This window comes from Chlamydotis macqueenii, chromosome 1 (assembly GCF_036417535.1).
Source record: "Chlamydotis macqueenii isolate bChlMac1 chromosome 1, bChlMac1.mat, whole genome shotgun sequence".
Lineage (NCBI taxonomy): Eukaryota > Metazoa > Chordata > Aves > Otidiformes > Otididae > Chlamydotis > Chlamydotis macqueenii.
In genome coordinates this window covers 130207238-130227468 of record NC_141556.1, presented here as the reverse complement: position 1 = coordinate 130227468, position 20231 = coordinate 130207238, and the positions used below count along the sequence as shown (strand labels likewise).

The 20231-nt window shown below is 44.0% G+C and overlaps 1 protein-coding gene and 1 long non-coding RNA gene across 3 annotated transcripts; one reads left to right on the top strand and one right to left on the bottom strand.

Annotated features, from left to right (window-relative positions):
* Positions 1-641: 641 nt before the first annotated feature.
* On the top strand, positions 642-11797 carry LOC104482325 (organic solute transporter subunit alpha). The gene is made up of 8 exons (XM_086740235.1): positions 642-850; positions 2289-2440; positions 2557-2630; positions 4029-4187; positions 7171-7282; positions 8170-8316; positions 9691-9796; positions 10320-11797. The coding sequence occupies exons 1-8, from the start codon at positions 772-774 to the stop codon at positions 10505-10507; spliced, it is 1017 nt and encodes a 338-aa protein (XP_086596361.1). The 5' UTR covers positions 642-771; the 3' UTR covers positions 10508-11797.
* A 985-nt stretch (positions 11798-12782) lies between these two features.
* LOC147602279 (uncharacterized) lies at positions 12783-19351 on the bottom strand. Of its 2 annotated transcripts, XR_015257621.1 has the most exons (4): positions 19152-19351; positions 18794-18841; positions 18313-18379; positions 12783-13061 (listed from the first exon to the last, which is right to left on the bottom strand). It is a non-coding gene; the product is annotated as an uncharacterized LOC147602279 (long non-coding RNA). The 2 variants fall into 2 exon arrangements; XR_015257620.1 differs by lacking the exon at positions 18794-18841.
* Positions 19352-20231: the final 880 nt, after the last annotated feature.

Genomic DNA, 20231 nt, shown 5'->3' with positions numbered 1-20231 from the left:
CCAGAAAGGATCCTTCCAGCAGATGAAACGTGGAGGGAAGTGGAGAATCTCTTGGTGTAATCCTACCCTTAATGTGCTCTCCTCTGGCCAGTGCAGAAGAAAATGCAGCTTTTCACCTCACTGCAGTCAAGATTATTGGGAAGTCTTTGGTGAAGACCTCCATGGAAAGTCCTCTGAATGTCTGCTATGTTGACGAAGCAGCTTTCCACTTCCACAGTGCCCTACAGAGCGTGCAGCGCTCAGGGCTGCTCTGGCCGGCCTGGGGTGAAGCCAGACATATCACTGGGGAATCTAGCCCGCTCCTCGGCTCGTTCCCCGTCCCTCCTCGGCTCGCAGCCCGCACTCCTGTGCAGGACCCCAGTCCGGGTGCCCCGACACCCTGGGCCTGCGAAGGAAGGGGACGGTGTGCGGATTCTCTGGCTTCAGCAAAAGTCTCTTCACGGCGGCCGAGCAGAGACGCCAGAACAGCCAGGACATGGCTCCTCGCAGGTGGCGCGGGGAGTGAGGTGGCCGCGTTGTCCCCCCGGGCTCGGCACCGTCCACCCCGCCGGTGCCCGGGGCCGCTGGGCGGCAGCGCGGAGGCCGGTCCCTGCCCGCAGCCCGCCCGGCCCCGAGCTCCCGGGTTAATCATTAACCGCGCCTCGGCGGCCCCGAGCAGCCGGGCGGCGCATCGCGGCTCCCGCGCTCCCCGGGGACCAGCGGGCGGGCACCGGTCCCCCGTCCCTTCTGGGCTGCCAGGGCATCGCGGCGGGGGCCGGCGGCCGCGCCGCCATGGAGGGCGAGACGAACGGGACCCTCCACCCGTCCTGCGGCGCCAGCGAGCCGCCCTACTCCCAGGAGCTCCTCCAGAGTAAGTGCAGCCGCCCGACCGGGCCGGAGAGAGGGGAAAGTCCTGAGGGAGACGGGGCTGCTCGTTGCCGGGCGGCCCCTCCGCCTGAACGCCCGGCCGTTAACGGCCCGCCGCGCGCCGCCTGAACGCCCGGCCGTTAACGGCCCGCTGACCAGCCGCGCGCCGCTCGCAGCGCCTGGCGGCGGCTGCCCCTGCCCCTACCCCAGCCCTGCCGCCGTTCTTCCCCGGCGAGGAAATCCCCCGGGCGCAGGCAGGACTTCCCTCCGCCGCGGAAGGGGGGCTGAGCTGCCTCTGCCTTCGGGGAAGGGAGAGCTGCGGGTGGGGGTGTGAGGGAACGGGCCGGCGGGGGGCGAGGGGAAGGGTGGTCAGCGGAGAGCGCCGGGGCCTCCCGGTACCTCCCAGTCCCGCTATCTGCCGAACCCAGCGCTGAACCAGCCCCGAGACTTTGCCTGTCGCCTCCGGCTTCCCCGTGGGGAGATCCGTGGTGTGGCGATGGCCACTGAGCTGTACGCTGCTCCGCCTGCACAAGTCCAGAGGCGTTGGGGTGTTTGAAGCAGGTTAGGATGAAGAGGCTGGGGCAGAGGCTCACCTTTGCAAGCGGTGCTTATCTAGGCTACAGCCTCAGCGGGAGTTAGTACCAGCAATGACCATGAACTTCTACGTTAAGCATGACTCCACCGCAGTGCTTTCTTCCGTCTCTGGAAGCACCTTTGCTGGGAGAACCCCAACCATCAGCCATGGGTAAAAGTTGATATCCATACCCAGCGTCAAGGGAGACAAGAAACCCATCAGCCACGGGTAAATGTTGATATCCATATTCAGCGTTAAGGGAGAAGTAAAAAATAATTTGATGCAGGCATCAAGTTTTATTTCAGGCTAGATATGTCAGGGGCTTATCCTTACACTGTTTCTATGCCCCACAAACTTCCACCAAGCCTCTAAAACGTTCACTTGCCTAAGGAAGTTATGCACAAACATGCCTATGAACATACAATGGAAGCAAAGAACTAATGTTGAGCAAATGCATTTTTGCTTGTAGTCTGCCTGGCAAAGTTCCCAGAATATGTATTTTCTGTCTTTATTTATATTACGTATTATCTATTTATTTATGTTCTGTTACATATTTACATTAATCTAAGGTAATTTCTACTGGACCTCCACCTTTCTGAAAGGGACTTCTGCATAACGCTTTGAGAACATGGAGGCATATTCTTCCCAAATGCTGTCTGTGGATCCTGGAGAGATTTAGTAATGAACTTAAGTTTAATTATTTGAATCATCCTGTGGACTCAGTAGTCTATCAATGTAGCTAAGGATGGGTGCAAGTCTTTACAGGAATAGGGCTTAGAAGCCCCTCAGAGATGGTGTCTTTACATTAAATGTTAGGAATGCTTATGGAATAAATCAGACTTTTCTATTTTCTTTTCTCTCTCTGCAGGCCTTGACCTACCAGGAAGATTTCTCTTTGCAATCTTGACTCTGATGACGCTAATTGCCAACCTGGTGTTTATAGAGGAAGCAGTCTACATCTACAGGAAAATCCCCTCCTCCAAAAGATCAATCATAATTTGGATTAATGCTGCAGCTCCAGTAGGTTATCATGGAAAAGAGATAAAATTGAATGTTGAAAATAGGGTTTCCCTGAAAATCCACATGAACCTGCTTTATCTCTGCCCTTTGTACAGCCCTCCTCCCTTTCTCTGTAGGTGATCGCTACTACTTCATGCGTTGGCATGTGGATTCCTCGCTCAACGATGTTTACAGATTTCACAGCAGCAGTGTGAGTATTCTGCTTGTTTCTAGATGGTTGCCCCAACCCCTGAATTTCTTCCCTTTAAACATCTGCTGCTCTTGGTAAACACAGTCATTTTGTAATTTAACAATAGGTAATTTTTGGGTTGAGTTTAAATCTCTCGGCAGCTCTTCTCTGGGAGGTGGGAAATGCTGAAGCAGTTCCCAATGCTACAGTCCCTCCCCTAGTGTGGGAACCTCAGTATGAAAGATCTGACTTGCATGTAATTGATCCCTCAGATTGACAGCAGCTTTGAAGCAGTACTCTCCTTTCCTTTCTCTGCGTGTCATGTGGAATGAGACTCTGACCTGTAACTTCTCTGTGCTTTTACTAATGATGAGCCGTGGGGGTCTATTATTAATGATGGCAAGTGAACCTCCGATGAATGTATCAATGTAAAACTGTTCCGCAGTTGTCCTGATAAAAGCACTCTCTGTATGAGCGTGACAGCTCTGACGTGCACAGAGAAGAAGGGAGAAATGTGGCTCTTGCTTTCTGGAGGTCATGATGCAGCCCTGCTAGGCGGAGCCAGGTGGGGGGGATGTTGTGGCCTTGGGCACTCCACAGTTGATTTTGGGATGATTTTGGAATGTGCTGCAGGACAATATCACAGACTCTCATGAATAGCCTCACCCCTTGCTGCATTGCATGTTCCTGTCCCCTCACTTGCATCCACTACCACTCACAGTCTCCAGCTGCACAGCAAGCTCCTTCAAGGAGGCAGTGCAGCTGAAGAGGACCTCTTTTATTTGGTGGGGTTCGATTTCAGTGAATCAGTTCCCTAAATCAGTTTGGGACCGGGAGAAAAGAAGGGTTGCACAATCTGAGGGTCCTGGGATAGGTTGAGAATGTGCAGCTGGTGAAAGAGGGAGAGTGGGGTTGCAGTAGTCAGTGCTTGGATCAGCTTTGGCTGCAGATGAACCACACCCTGACTGGGCTAGCACATTCGATGATATGTAAATATATACATCAGCCTCACCATGTGGGTTGTTGGTTTTGGGGTGGTTTTTTTTAGTGGAGGAAGAGAACTTGTTCTAAAAAGTTTGGACCAGACAGGACTAGGTAACTGATGAAAAAATACAGCCATAATGGACTCGGGCCAGAAATGCTGTGCTTTAATACTGACTCTGCCACCAGTCACCAGTGCGGCTTTGGGAAATTCCACAGCTGTTCTGTGCCTCAGTTTATTCCTTTTTCAGTGAGGTTAGGGCAATTCTGGTCCTCCAGGGTGATGGAAAGCAGAGGGTTTTTCACAGCTAGTGCTGGAATTTTTGTTGATTGCAAAGCGCAAGCTGGAAAATCCCTGGACAGAAGGCAGCACTGGCCTACGCAGGCATACGGGAGACACACAGGCAAGTTCAAGCTGGCGTTGTCTTCCTCTCCTAGATTTTTTTCCATAGTTATCCACAAGTTCCTGATGATGATGATTACAGAGTGTGGAGGTCAAAAGCTGCTTCTCAAGCGGTTTGAAAATGGTCACTTCAAGATCAGCACCGGTCCCTGCTGCTGCTGCTGCCTTTGCCTCCCTCGTGTTCGCATCACTAGGTGAGTTGCCCTTTAAGATTTACCAGCTGGAAAACGGCTGCTGGAATTCAGCCAACTTGGCAAGCCCAAGCTTACTGCAAAGGGCCTCCCTGCTTCCCGAAAGTCTCAAGCTGTCTTTTTTAAACAGTGCCATCACTTTGGGGCTGTACACCACCACTAATTTATTTCATTTTTATAATGCAGAATTTTGCATAAAAGGCGAGAGCAGTGTAACCCAGTGCAGTGTTCCCATTCATAGTAATGTTGAGCACTGTGGTGCTAATCCCATTCTCTTCCAAGAAACCATTTTTTGTAGTAAGCAGTGGGGTGTGGGAGGAGGAATTTCTACTCTAGAAAACCTAAGAACTGAGATTTCAGTTTCTTTTCATTCCAGAAGCAAACAAATGTCTGCAAATTGGGTATTTTTCATGAGCAGAATTGTAAAATTTAGGGTGTCTTGAAAGGCCTTTTATTTACTTCAGTGATGGAAATGTTTCATTCTGATTTTGACTTTAAACCTACTTCAGATTAAAATAATTTTTAGAACAAAAATGGATATAATTCATGGAAAGCTTTGATCTCAATTAAATGGCATTGTCTGGTGAGGCAAAAGCAAATATTTTCTTCTCCTAAACTTGGTATCAAAGCACCTTTGAGAAGTGGGGTAAGAATGGAGAGCTGCACTTACTGGAGTTGATATACTGAAACATAAACCTTGCCTCCTTTGAGCTCTGGCTGGTGGGGCTCCTCCTCTGTCTAGCGTCACCCTGTCATTTACATGCCGCTCCACAGCCTGGAAGCCTCATGTATTTCCCAGGGCTCTCCTACTGGCACAGAGTATGAGAATGTTTCTCTTATGAAAAGCAAAAGCTGAAGGATTGAGTGTGCAAGACAGAGACTTTTCTGTGAGAGCCTGGGCGTTAGTGTCAGAGGGACCTTAGGGACTTTATGGTCTGGTTACATGAAAGCAGCAAACAGAATGCAGCATAGTCGTTTGGGATGCATTTGCAAAAATTCTTAATTTTTATTGCAATAATTCTTACTTTAACTGCCTCATTCGGTATTAGAATTTAAACTTTTATTTCCATCATTTTATTTTAGTGGAATTACAGTAATTATTTACATGGAGAGGGCACCAAGAAGAATAGGTAGTACACCAACTGAAAAATATACCTCCAAAAATGGATGTAATGCAATGATGTAAAATCAGCAACTACTGATATGGATCTAAATGACTCCTACTAATTTCCATGGGCATTGGTTCAGGCTCGTTTCAGCAGTCAGAGCTGAAGAAATGCCATGGGACAGAGCTGTGCTATAGATCTAACTTGTCACCAGTATATTTGTTTTTCTTTCCGTGTCTGTCACCCTCTGTATATGTTGTGGTAGCTGGGAGCTTGGGAGAGGATCCTCTACTCTGCCCTCCTGTTGATCAGTCCAGTGCCAGCTTACCCAGGATGATATTAGCTAATACTAAGTCCTGTCAGGAGCTAGATACTGCCTACTAGTGCTGCGAGGAAGGGCAGCTGTCTATTTAAAAAAAAACTCTGCAGAGGGCTTAGGGCTCCTTCTCTGGTGTCTGTAGCACTGGAAAGCCATCTGCTGTCTCTGCTTCTGACTTCTAGCCTTTTCCCATTACAGGGTACAATTTTTTTTTTTAAATATGAGCAAGCTACACCAGAGAAAGGTCAGTCTCGTATTCCTCCCATAGGTATCTTCTGGGGAAACAGGGAGCTACTCCAAGAGGGGGATTAATTCTTTTTAAAAAAAACATATACTATTGAGCAGTCTGGGAAAGATAATAAGGTGCAATAGACAGATGAGACAAAGTACAAGCCATACAATGGGGAGAGATGCGGCAGAAGAGGTCTGATGGTCAGGAAAGACAGACCTGTGTTGTAACAACTCATGGCGTTGCAGTGACTGCACTGTTTGTCATATTATTCTTTAAAGCCCTTTGGGAATAATCAATCTTTGAAGAGGCACACACACTAAGTGGCTGGCTGGTTGCAGGCCTTTCCACATGTGTTTGTGCTGTTCATAATCCTGTGGTTATTAGCTATATTAATTGAGCAATTCCTACAGTTCCTGGTTCATGGCTATATTCTGTAGCGTACTAAATGTCAGCCTGTTGTCTGCCGGGGCATCTCTGATGGCAGTCTCAAGGGCCCAGGGAGCTACAGTGAAGACAACACTGAAGTATAGGAAATAAGACACAGCAAAAGACTAAAACGTGAGCCAGCCGTAGCAGCCACAGCTTGTCCTGTGAAGACTGAAGGAGAGTTCAGGTCAATCAGCTTTCATGGCCTCTGGTAGTGCATCTACTCCTTTCCTAGTGGCTTTTAATGCTGGCTGGCCAGGTTACTGCGTATGGGCTGCGTTCTGAACATGGTTTATGCTGACAGAAGTAAGGAAGTCCTGAGCTGTCCCGCTGGCCTTGTGCAGTTTGCCAAGTGAAAGATAGTTCCTTTCTTCTGTTAAAAGTGCAGAAGAACAAAACCAGATGCTTACATGGTAGTATTCATGATGCACTGAAAAACTACAAGTCTTTTCACCTAGATCTGTATGATTCCCTTTCTTGATCTACCACAGGTCTAGGAAGTGTCTGAATAGGAAGGCTGTATTGCCCGATTTAATCAGAGAACAGAAATGGTAAGGCAACAAGGCAAGAGCAAGTGGCATTATTGGTCAGAAACCAGTTACCCTGCTACTGGCTTTCTGGTTAGCTTCAGGGTAGAGAAAGACATCACATTTTGCCCAGCTTTGGTTAGTATGCAATTGCTGCAAAATAAGAAATGTACTATTTTTGTAGACACATTACTAAATAAACACCAAGTAATTCTTGGAATGATTTTCTAGTCTTGAAGCTGCTCCTCCCCAGATTTTAGCCACATGCTACAGGAGTGGAAAAGTTTTGCAGTTGACAGTATCCAGAAATGTTATTAAGGTTGATAAGACTTTGGCCTATGTAATTTTTTTTTAATTTCTTTTTTTTCCTGCCCAGGCGAACCCTCTTTTGGCTGAAGCTGGGCACCTTTCAGTTTGCTTTCCTTCGACCCGTGCTTGTGTTTTTATCAATAGTGCTTTGGACTAATGGCAATTACACCCTTTACAATGTAAGTAAATATTTTAATCAGAGATGATCCCAAAAAATCCACACGTTTTAGGGCTGATGTTAGTATCTTAGCCTACAACTAACTTTGAAATCTGGGAGCACTTCTAAGTGAGTCCTTACTGTATTCTTTTGAGACCCTGAAGCATGTAATTTCTGCCTTCCCCCAGACTCTCAAATTCCTGGCTTCTCTTGGAAAGAAACTGGGCATCAGGGTGGGCTGGGCATCAGATTATGCTCCAGTATGTTTCCCAGCTTGTAAGGTTAGAATAACAGGACTTCAAGTTGCCCTGTGTACTTGCCCTGTCTTTTGTTAGGTACAGTCTTACGAAACAAGTGTATGTACTGGCATTTAAACAGGAAGCCTAGTTCTATGTTTTTCTGCAAATCCTGGTGAATTTTATATCTATGCAAAGTAGAAAAGATAGTACTGCACTTCTGCTTTGTACTATGTAAGCTCCAAGTTGATGGAGAAGTCTATATCTGCTAATAATTTTGCACCTCTTGGATACCTCAGATTAAAAGTAATAGGTTTTTTTTTGTTATTTCATAGTATAAAATAAATGACCCCTCTGAGATACCATGCTGAATATGCTCTCATGAGCTGCTGAGCATTCCCAGGTACTGCTGAGGGGTTGTGTCACTTGTTATCTTCCCAGGATGAACAGATTTACATGTGCGTGCCTGCTGCGTGAGAGCACTGTGTTAACACTCCAGTTGGTACTGTGCAGTTTCCTCATGCACACCCCAGCAACTACTACTGCCATCAGCTTTCATGGAGATAGAAACAAGCATTTTAATGTCTGCATCATCCAGTACACAACTTCTTCCTGGAAATAGTAAAATGCACTGTAAAGTTTTATAGGTACGTTTGTTTGATTTGCTTCTCAGTTATCTCCCAAAGGAGCTGCAATATGGATTAGCTGCTTCGTTGGTGTGCTCACCATTATTGCTCTGTGGCCAGTTGCAATCATGTTTCAACAAGTTAGGACTCTCCTTATCAGTAAGAAGATCATCCCAAAGTTTGCTCTTTATCAGGTGAGGAGTTTAATATTTCTGATAAGAATTTTTCTTAACTGCTGATATAACACTCTCTCTCTGGTCCTTTGTTGAAAAGTTATAGTATTATTATTTTTTTCCCATTAAATGCACTTTGCAAAGGCATATTTTTACTGGATTAAAGCTGCATCCCTTTGCTTGGCTGCTCTTCAGTTTCAGCGTGAGCCAATTTACCTCTAGTCTCTCAGGAGTGCTGGAGATGTGAGAGCCACATAAAATCCATTCATCTTTAGGCAACTGAAATCAAAACAGCACCTTCTGCAGGACTTGAAGGAAACTTTGGAGATGCAGTAGCCTGAAACACAATATTAAAATGCCGGTGTGTACTTTCCAAAAGTAGGAGAGGATGTGGAGCATTGTGTGGGTGGCTGTTGTTTGAACTGTTTCAGCATGTCACAATGTTCTGTTTTGACACTATTTTTCTTGGCCATTCTGCACTTCAGAGTTAGATAATAAAGAAAATACTGTCTGGGAATCATTAAATAGTAAGGAAGAGAACCAGATAGTTTAGACTGAAAAAGCCAAGGGACAAGGCCACCCTCTTCCACATCACCCTGAAGCAGTACAGCAGAATCCTTGGATATGCATCCTTCTTGAACAGGACACGTAGAAAAGCTGGTGCACTAAGGTCTCCGTATAAGTAAATGCATTGAACAGGACAGATAGACCTGCAAAGCTGTATTAGGGTGAATCTTGTTTTAAGATGGCAAATTCTCTTAATGCAAGGGCTTATACTCAGGCAGTTACACCAGCAGCTAGAGAGACACTTTGATATCTCCAACGTAGAGAAGGCCTAGCTTAGAAAAGAGCAGGTTATATGATGCGTAAGTGATTGTTGCTGAAGCCAAGCTGCAAAGAGTCCTTCATCCCTTCTGGCAAAGAAGCCAGTCCCATATAACTTGGGGAGCACCACATATCCCTGCTGTGACAAAAAAAAAAAAGGAGACAACAGAAAAAACGTTCTTTGAGTCCTTCCTCCACTAAGGGAGACCATAAACTCATCAGTTAGATTAACAGGAAGATTTTAAAACATTGTTACCTGTTATCCAGAGCTCAGTATTGTTTAAAATCCCAGCTGGGATCTCTGTGTATATTGCACTTCCCAAGTGAAGGTCTGAGAAGAAACATTTTTCAAACAGAGATTTAATTTAACACTCATGTTCAGAGCAATATCATCCCGACCTGAAGAAGAATTCTGCAGAATGGCAGGCAGCCTGCTGGTAGATGGGAGGAGAGGGAGGGCAAGAAAGGAGAAATGAGGCAAAAGAGGGTCTGTTACAAAAGCAGAATTGTTGTGTGAACTATAAACCTTTTCCTGGTAGCTAAGGCATCTGTTTTCTCTTTCTGGTGCAGTTTATCCTCATTCTGAACCACTTGCAGGCAGCTATTATCAACATTTTGGCCATGCAAAGAGTTATTCCCTGTGTTCCACCACTCTCCTCTTCAGCAAGAGGAGCATGTAAGTTCTTTTGGAAAGGATGTTGTTCATTTACTTAGAAAGGTGCCAGTTCAGCATAGCTAACTGCAGTATCTGGTGTTTTCCCAAAATATTAATTTCCTGAGATCCTGTAGCTTTTGGATAATCTCAGTTTTTACTTGAAAACAGTAGCAAAAGTTTGGTTTTGTTTTTTTTTTTTTAAAAGTTTTATAATTGTCATAGTCATAGAGAAAAGCTTGATAGTGAGAAGAGCTGGAATCAGAAATGAGAGAACAAGAAATCAACATGCATAATTACTGTTAAATCTCTTATGTTTTGAATTGCAAATTCAAATCCAAATTGTTGTGTGCTTATTGACGGGCAATACTGTAATTCCCTAACTGATTTTATTGCCGAGTGTGAGAGACACTCCATTATGGGGACAAAATGGTAAAGTTTGTTCCTTTTGCACAGATTAAAATTAATATACCATGTATTCACTTTATGTCTGATAGTAATTTGCTCCTTTTGGGGGCTTTTCTTTGCGTGCCTTTTTTTTTTGCAGATATGACCCATCAGCTCCTCATCATGGAAATGTTTCTGATAACCCTAATCTCAAGGGTGGTCTATCGGAGAAGATACGATGACCTAGAACCTCCAGAGTGTACGGCTGAAGAAGCTGGGGACAAGCAGCAAGCTCCTAAGATTATCTTGAATGGCGCAGTTACTGAAGATGGATTGCCAAGGGTTTAGAAGCCTTCTGTGCTCCTGTTCTGCAGGAGCTGCAAGCTCAGCTTCAGGAGCTTGTATATTCTTGCACCACAAATAGCCACTGTCCATGTCTGAACAACTTCTGACATAAATGCCTGGGAGCTGTAGTACTGAAAGGACCACTAGTGGAAACAACTCTGTTTATTCTCCAGTGATATATACATGGTGTGTTTTCATACCATGTAATTTAGTAAGATTTCATACCATGTACTTTTATGCTGTTATTGAACACTTGATGGTAGCCAAACTGTCTCACAATATTATTTTATTTTATTTGATTTTTATTTTTTAGCTATTAGAATGGCTATGATTTAGAGTTAATTCAGAGTCATTCTTGTTCATCTCTTTTGACTTTTAAAAATCTTATTTCACCCTGGATTGCTGTCATATATCTGACACAGCATTTTCCCATTCTTCCTCTATTGAAATTTCTCAGCTCTCACTCTATGCCACGAGCTCACCATAGCTAATTCTGATCAGCAGCTACATTTGCATAATGTTTGTTCTGAAATCCCCAAACCTGTCTGGGCTCTGCACCTACAGAAATTATCTCTTTAGGGCAAGACTTTTTACATTCCTTGGCAATTCACCTCCTAACTTGGTAAATACACAGTTGCTGTTTGTAAATATGTCACTGGCAGATGTTCTTCCTAGGGATGGCAGATTCTCTGTCACTGCCCAGGAAAAAGAAAGTAGGACTTAAGAGTCTGAGATGTCTTCTGCCGCTGGTCTATGATGTTACGTGGTGCTTTGGTTCTCTGCTTTGAAAACAGAAATAACAATACTCAGGATTCTTCTGCTAACAGTGTCTGTGGCGATAAGAGCGATTGAAAGGAATATTGGGGATACTGGGCGACAGCCAGCTGAATATGAGCCAGCAGTGTTCCCCTGTGGCCAACAGGAAGGATCACAAATGATCCTGATGTTCTTGGATGAGCCTAATCGCTTTGGTTTAGCTCACTGTAATTTATAAAATAATACTGTGTTTAGTAAGCATTTAGATATTCTGTTTGTTGGGACGGGAGGTGCAGCGCCATATACTAGCACTTGTCTGTCCTCACCTAGTCTGATCCCTGCAAGTAAATACCAAATCCATGCAGCAGGAATGTTTATTCCATAGGTAGGCTGGGAAAATGTTTCATGTTGGAAAAAATGTTAATAACATATTTTACCTATATTGTATCAAATATAACTTATCATCAGAGCAAAGCTAGGCAGATAGAATGGTTTGGGTTGGAAGGGACCTTCAAAAGTCATGTAGTCCAAACCCCCTGCAAGAGCAGGGACATCTCCAACCAGATCAGGTTGCTCAGAGCCCTGTTCAACCTGGCCTTGAATGTTTCCAGGGATGGGTCATCAACTACCTCTCTGGACAACCTGTTCCAGTGTTCCACCACCCTCATTGTAAAAAAATTTTTCCTTATATCCAGTCTGAATCTACCTCCCTCTGTTTTAAAACCATTCCCCCTCGTCCTATCACAACAGATCCTGCTAAAAAGTTTCTCCCCATCTTTCCTGTAGGCCCCCTTTAGGTACTGGAAGGCCGCTACAAGGTCTCCCTGGAGCCTTCTCTTCTCCAGGCTGAACAGTCCCAACTGTCTCAGCCTGTCCTGGAGAGGTGCTCCAGCCCTCTGACCCTTTTTGTAGCCTCCACTGGACTCACTCCAACAGATAGTGGGGCTTTATTTTTAGTTTACAAGGAATTAAAAAATGCTTTCAGTTTAGGAGTTGGTGGAAAATGAAATATTCCGAAAACAGCTAGTGAACCATCTGGAAGTAGAAAAGGGGGCTGAATTCAACAAAATGTTTTCTTATTTCTGACTGAGGCCAGAAATAATTTTTTCTTTAACAATAGAAGGATTCCATTATAGTAGAAAAAGGGAATTATTTTTGTTTTCAATTTTTATATTTAATTTTTTTATAAGCGGGCAGTCCTGAACTCATTAATGTGAGAGAATCTGCATTTTTCACTTGAAAAATAATTTAGGTGAAAATTTTCACTCTGCATTAGGGTGTCAGTAGAATTAACTAACATATTCTTAACATGGGACATTTTTTTAATGTATTTTCACATTATGGCTATTAGTAGATTCCTAATGTTGCTTAATATTGACGTAATCTAGGCCACAGGTACATTTGTAGACTTGCAGAGCCGTACTTAATTTCATAATGGCATTGGGAATGGTTGGCTGTGAGTTCAAGCAGCTTCAAAACTGGAAAATGAAATATTTTGAGTTGGTAAGGAATCTTTGTGAACTGCTGTGGAAAAGACTTTAATTAGTAGAGCAAATAAGGCAAACGAGCATTACTGGAAAATGTTTTCTGTAGCGGTTCTGCACAGGCCATGCCTTGGTGGCTGGGATCAGTGGCATGGAAGAGCAGATCCATGCGCTGTAGCATGGCCAGTGCATTTGAAAAGAGATGGTATGTGTGGAGAAGTGGTGGTCTCTGTAGGTCCAGCGAAGGCAGCTGCTGCTGCACAACAAGAGCCTTCACCCGTCTGTTGGTCTGGTTATCTGTCGTGTCTCTGAAGTGCCTGTTAAATAGACCATGTAAACATCACGATTAGCCACAGGTATCACTAGTTGTTATGCTTTTGGGTAGATATTTAATATTTGTTGTGATCTTTGTCTAACATATTTCAGTAATAAAATGTACCACGGTGATTGTCAAGCAGAGTTCAGATTTGGCAGCGAAGATGTTTCTTTTTTACTATGTACAGTCATGGAGGTCTCATTCCAAAAATCACTTGCTTACACAGAACCCTTTTTCAGAGCAAAATTGGACATACTTTATCTTAACTCCATGCCTAACTTCTTTCCTGATTTACAATTTATGTGAATGCAGCAGAATGTATGGATCTTATTGTTAGAACTTTTTTTTTTTTAGCTTTCTAAATTAACCATTTCTTCCCCACATCTGGCTCAGACCAAGAGCTGTAGCCTGCCTAATCTAGGTGCCATGTCTGGGTAGACATCTAGGAGCTAGCAGCCAGGGGCAACAGGTGGCCTGCCTTCCAATGCATTCCTTCAGGTGCTCTTGAAATTAAAACATCACAAATCACAACTTCCAAGTTGGACCTTAGGCAAGTCTGAGTATGGAAAAACAAAACAGAAAGCTGGAAATTCCTCCAATCTCAGTTCTGATAAGGATCCCTTTCAGGTCAGGGAAAAAAAAAAATGCTTTCAATTATGTGTTTGTGATTAAAACATTTGAAAACATTTAAGAGAAGCCAGAAGATAAATTTCATAAGTAATTTTATACAGCTGCTGTAAAGCAATGAGTGTTAAGGTAAGCACCTAACCTTTATGCTGTTTGCTTGGGATTATCGTGTGAGGAAGGGTAAAGGTAATTTTATCAATGTTTTTTGTAATGACAAAGGTACTAACACCGTTAAATAGAAAAGCATACACGGATGTGTGATCAAAGGTTAAGACAGTTTAGGCATTTGGAAGCAATTAATGAGAACACAGGAAAAGATGAGTTACGTGTTTTGGGCGGCCGTGTGCTAAAGATGCAGATGTGAAGGTGAGCACTGACTATGAAGCCTCCTGGAGTGTCACATGGGGGTATGCGATGTGAACAGCACACACAAGGCGTGGAGAACAAACGCTAGCACCTTGTAACGTCGCAGGAGTGGGCTGGCAAGCAAAAGCTGCTCGGTGCTCTTCTTCTCCATCTGTCATTCAAACTATTATTTTTAAAGCAACGCTAATGGAGTACTTCCTGTTCCAGAAGACCATAGCACAATCTCCTGTCGGCTGCAGCATGGGCAGCGCTGGGACCTTGAAGAGGTCCCCCCAGCAGACCTCATAGCAGCGGCAAGCTGTCATTCCCTAGGCAGGGCTAACCTTGGCAGGTAGTGAAGAGTGTATTGAAGTGCATGCCTTTGTGTTTCACGCGTGTCAGCAGCAAAGGCCTCATGACTTCACGCCCGAAGGATTTGTTTCAGGTGTTAAGAGAGTGCTTTGCTGATTATAGAGCTTTCTATCCCCGCATCCCCCCTCCAATTGTCCTGTCTCTTCCTGCTCCCTCACACTTACCCCTGCCTCTTTCTCCCTCCTCAAGAGAAAAAGATGGAGTGCTCTGAGGCTGGACTCAGTGGGGAGGTGGAAAGGTGTCAACTGATGCCTGCAGACCCAGGGCAGCCAGATGACAGAGCCTCCTTTCTACACAGTGTCTTTCCAAAGAAAGGCCAGGGGAAAAAGAAAAAAAAAAAAAAAAAGACAATACAAGAGCTTAATTGTGATCCCAGAGCTGGAATAGAGGAGGAAGTTAGGTAACGCAGTAAGGATACAAACGATAGTAAATTGCCAAATAATCAAGCAGTTGGTGTGCCAGCATAGCACGTGAAGGCATGGGTGCTTCACGACATACTTACTGGAGCTTGAAGTCTCAAAATATTCTGTATTGTTCTTCAAGCAAGGAAAAGAAATGTACCTACTGTAGAAAGTGCATTGGAAAAAAAAAAAAAGGGGAAAAGGTTTTCTTGAATAATTTTTGCATTTTGTTGGGAGAAATCAGGCTTAAATTTTGGCAATATTTTGGAAGTTTTCGGTCAGTTGTAGGGAGAGAGAATTGTCCAAAGGTAATTTCCCCTTCATTTGTGGACGTCTCTTCCCTTCACAACTACAAGTAAGCCACCATCTTTAAGGCCCGACTGCCCAGCATCCATTCTGCCGATAGTGGCACAGCATACGTAGAAAACTAATGGTAGGATAAAATTACTTTTGTTTCCTTTAATGCAATTCAGCAGCTGAAAAAGTGTCAGTTTCCCCTCTAGAGATTCAGGCATTGGATCGCAGATGCCTTCTGGGATCTAAGGCATAGTTTTGATACAGGCTGAAATCTGTTCAGACATCTTAAAGAACCGCTAAGCTGTGAGAAAGCGCTGCAAGACATTCTGCAGAGCAGAGCCATGAGAAGAAAGTAAAACTGCTGGCAAAGGGAAGAGTGTTGACACAGGGATAATCAGCAGCTCAAGGGTTCTTGAAGAGAAAAAAAACACTTGAAAAACACACAAATTCCCACAGAAACAAAACCAAGTAGCCCAAGGATGGCAGCTCAGCAGTGTCATTGATCAGCCCTTTACCAAGCAGCAGCAGAAGCCAGCCCTTCCCCTCTTCACTGAAGGCTGCCTGGCCAGCGGTGGCTCCTTGGGTGTCTTATCAGGGGTGGAGAGCATATTACTCTGTTAGCTCTGGCTACACATTGTGTATACTGACCAATAAATCATAAATTTTACTCCCTTAAGCTGTGAAATCCTTTTCTGCAGAGGCTTGGTACCTAGCGAAAGGCACCCAAATAAACTGACTCAGAGGCGGAAGGTTAGAAAACAAGGGAGAACTATTATTCAGTACGGGCAGCACCTCCTCCTTTATCACCCTTTGAGAATCACTGCCTTAAGAACCACAGGAGGAGTTAGAAACAGCACAAAAACAACTTCTGAATTTATATTCAGTCCTTTACTGCCTCTTACCAAAAAAAAAGGTAAGTTTTTGAATCTCCTTGTAGCCTTGCCATACCCAGCCAGCCAGCCAGCAAAGGGTGTGAGCTAATTGTTAAATTCAGTTCAACAAGTTCCTCATTAGGGGGAAATTACCCGAGTTTGAAATCTGCTAATTTTCCAATCAGGGTGAGTGTTTGCACTTGTGATTTGGAAATAATTAACACACAGTATAACATCACAACCTATGTAAAGGCTAATGGTGGAAGGACTAATTTCCTTGGCATGAAAATGGTGTGCTTGTTTTCCCCAGAGCTCTATTACTGTCCTTTCAGTACCGGTATCTGCTGCATAGGGTGTTCTAGTACTTATTTAGATTGATTCTCCACAGAGCTGTACTTTTTAAATGTTAATTTTGAAAAATTGAACTGTTATTTTCCAGAGCTATGAGCAATTTTTTTTTTAATTTTGAAAGGTGATATATTTATTTCTTCTTCCTGTCAATATAAACTTTTCCAGAATTACTTGCTTCTATTGTCTCTAACAGGAAAACATAAACTGTAATTTTAGATTAGGGCTTTAGCCTGAGTTCTGCACACTTCAAAATGCACATTCCCAGAAGAGCCAAGTTCTGGTCTTTAAGGGTATTCCTATGAATGTGAATGCCCTATAGTATTTAGAAGAAAGGATGTCCAGGTAGGACAATTAATTAGGAAAGCAGATGTGTACATGGGAGAAACAAATGTAGTAGGAAGACAATTTTCTACCTTAATGTTTCAGGTATTGATATAATCCTGATAATCCCCACTTCTATGTATTATCAGACAATATTAGCTGGTCTAAACCATATATTATTTCTGGTAAATGATGCTACCCTGATAGCTTAGAGCACCGCACTTGTACAACTCAGTGCACTAATGACCTCTCACCACAAAGGGAGAGGAGTGATTTAATCTCCGCTAGCTGAGCCAACTCCACCCAAGGGTGTCATTAGCCTCACTGGTGTGACTACACCGCAGCTTATTGACCAGAAGGGTGCAACTTGGCAGCTACAGACAAGGGGAATGAGCCCATTCCACGTGAGCAGGCAGCGTGCAGCAAAGCACAGGTATGTTATCTGGACTGATATCTCATCTAGAGCAGCCCAGTTTTGGCCACAGGCACAGTGACCCAGAGCATGGTACGTGAACTCTGCATGCCCACTATTAGCATATGGGGCTTTGCATTGCCTTCTGCCACATTGCCTTTAAACCCCTGCGACCTCCAAGCAGAGCCTCTCACAATAAAACAAGCCAGCAAGGGTAGGGTAGCTTTAAATGGCATCTCATCTCCCAAGGCTTTGTCAAGCAGCATCCTTTAGGCAAAAAGGCTGCCTGGCGAAGCCCTAGGAGGGAAATGTGGCTCTTCCTGCACAGCCCTGTCTCCTTGCGTGCCCACGGATATCCGTGGCAGCTGTTTACACCAAGATAGGAATTGTGTTTCAGGTTCATGTGAGTCAGCACTGGGGAATTCTCTTACTGGATTAATATCTGTGATTTAGGTAACCTGTTTTGAACACTTCTAGTATCTTAATTGTTTGGGGCTTTCTCAGTGCATTTTTGGATGAATGTGAATAGAGCTCACTTGCATTTCTTCCTTCACAGAAGCAGCATTTGTGATTTGTGTGCGTGCCCATCAAAGTAGCATTCACACTGCCAGAAATGGTACACACAGGTGGTGGGGATTTGCATTTTCATGCACACTGACAATGACTCCTTTTCCCAGTCAGTTTTGCTTTTTATAGCTCGTTGATTATGAATTACTGTTGCTTCTGAAATTCTGGACGGCAGTTCTCATATCCATTTTTGTGTTGCTCTATTTCTATTCACCTGCATACTTTTGTTCATGATATCAGCTGCTGCTATTTCTGTGCTTCAGGAGAAATTGTTCACATCTGCTTTGGTTATATTTCCTACGTCAAATCCCTAGAGCTGTGAGAGCATTTTTTTTTTTTCTCTCTCTCATATGGAGCATTCCCCCCTTGCTGCTCATATGTAATGTGAACAAGAGAGCACGAGCAAGTAAGCCTGAAGGGCTAATACATTAAAATTAATGGGTTTGATTGAAGATGACTGTTTATTTTTCTGAAGCTATTTATTTTCTCTACGTGCCTTATCTTTTACTTCAAAAAAGGATCACATTTCAAGCTCTGGTCAAGCAACCCTTATTTCACAAGAAACACATTGGCCATTTCACTCTGGTTCTTACTGAGCAGCTATTGTGTTACAAAAGACACACCTGGCAACGTGGGGATGATTTTTCCTGCAGTGCCAGCTGCCTTGAGAGTTGCTGAGGAACCTACCCTGCATGAGTGAGGGAGATCAAAGCCATCAGGTCATCTGCCAGACCGAGTCCTGCTTGTTGTCTGCCTGTGGATAACGTTAAGGAGATAAAGCTCAACCAACTGTTTCTTTCTTCCTCTCTTATCCTTTTGGTTATGCGCTACCTTCTACTGGGCAACATCTTCTTTCATGCTCCCTCCTTCCTTTGAAATTCTCTTCTTGGAGGCCTAAAGATCACAGCCTCCTGCCCACAGACTGCCTGGGGAGAACAGCCCCTACCACCGAAATGGGAGATGTCAGGCAAAGTCCTCTGGTGAGGTCCCCCTTGTCTGGCTGCCTGCTGAGGACCCAAGGCAGTTCTGAGCCCTCAGGTAAGGGGCTGTGAGGTTATGATGGTCTTTGCTGTCAGTATAATTATGCACCAGAAAATCAGCCAGCTCCTGTAAGCTAGTATTAGTCTCTTAACAATAGTAATGAGTTAAATGTTCATTGGTCTCCTACCAGCAAATTGTGGATGTCAAATGTGAGTTACTTTGCTACCCAGCAGTACTGGGGAAAAAAAAAAAAAAATAATTAACTCTTCGTGATTCTCCCAACATAGTCATGCACACACACAAATCCCTCCTATAATTTCTCTATTTTAAACCACTTGTACAGATTTAACAGTGACATGCAAAACTGGTATCAAAGCCATATTAAGTAACGCATGTACACTACGCTAAGCATGAGAAATGAAGTTTTTCAGGAGTTAGTTGTGTCCAATCCAACATAAAAATTACTTTACTGTAATTTTTACACTGATATTTCCAAACCACTATCAGCGCTACCAAGCTGTTCTCTGTTTTTAATGTAAATTCACCTGTTGGTAAGCGGTGGCCCAGCAGAGCATCCATTTGAAGGCAACAGGCAGGCACCTGCTTTGCTCACATCCTCCAACTCCTGAGCACCCAATGCCGCTCATCACTTTACAAGGCAGCAACCGGCAGCAGCTGGGTGGCATTAGAAAGCAGCTCTCAGGTTAGCCTTGCTTCCGCCCTACGGTGCCCTCAGCAACAGCTTCTTCAGGAGAACTGCGTTCACGAATCCCTTGCAAAGGAATGAGTTAAATTTTTCCTTGTAATCATTGTAATGAGATTGGGAATTGCTTTTGTAATGTTAAAGAAGAGACAATGCTAGTATCCGTACCAACACCCCCATCATCATTTTTAGCCTGCCTCTCCCTCTGGAAAAGAATGCTGATAAATTGAGAGATATTAAAAGGATTTAATTTGGATTTATCATTCTTAATTTTCTAGACTTAAACCCACCCTTTGAATGGCTCTTTTTGAGGAAGCGATCTGACTCCTTTATTAGTTTAATAGGATTTGGCTAAGATTATTGACCGTATCCTATCCTCAAGCTGGATTTCCACCGGTAATCTAAACAGATTTCCCTGACACTAAGGTAAATCCTCTCTGCAAACAGTTGTAGCTGCCTGAGACAAGACTTGCTACCCATCCTTTCCCTCCATTGTGAGTAAGCAATCTCTGCTGAAACCCTCTCCTAAGAAGAGGTGAGACAAGCATGACTAAGTGCCAGCTGGCTGTTTGGTTTTCTTTAAAATCGTGTGATTAATTACTTTCAAACGTTCTTATCTTCTGTTTGTATTCTTCTGCTACCCAAAGCTGGGTGAAGAACCCCTGTAATTGCATCACACTAAAAAATTTGTGTTGAGAGATGATTAGTAAAACTTAACTGACCATCTTCCGTTCCCCCCCCCTCCCCCCCCCAGCTCCTGTATTCCTGGGAAGCTACAGGCTGACTGCCCAGCAATGCACAACAGCTGTCCCCATCCTGGAGCCACCTGAGGGTTTTTCGTCTCTTTTCCAGTTATTGGTAATCACTGAAAATGGCAAGCAAGTGCAATGTGGTGTTTCCCCTCCCTCTTGCATCTCTTTCT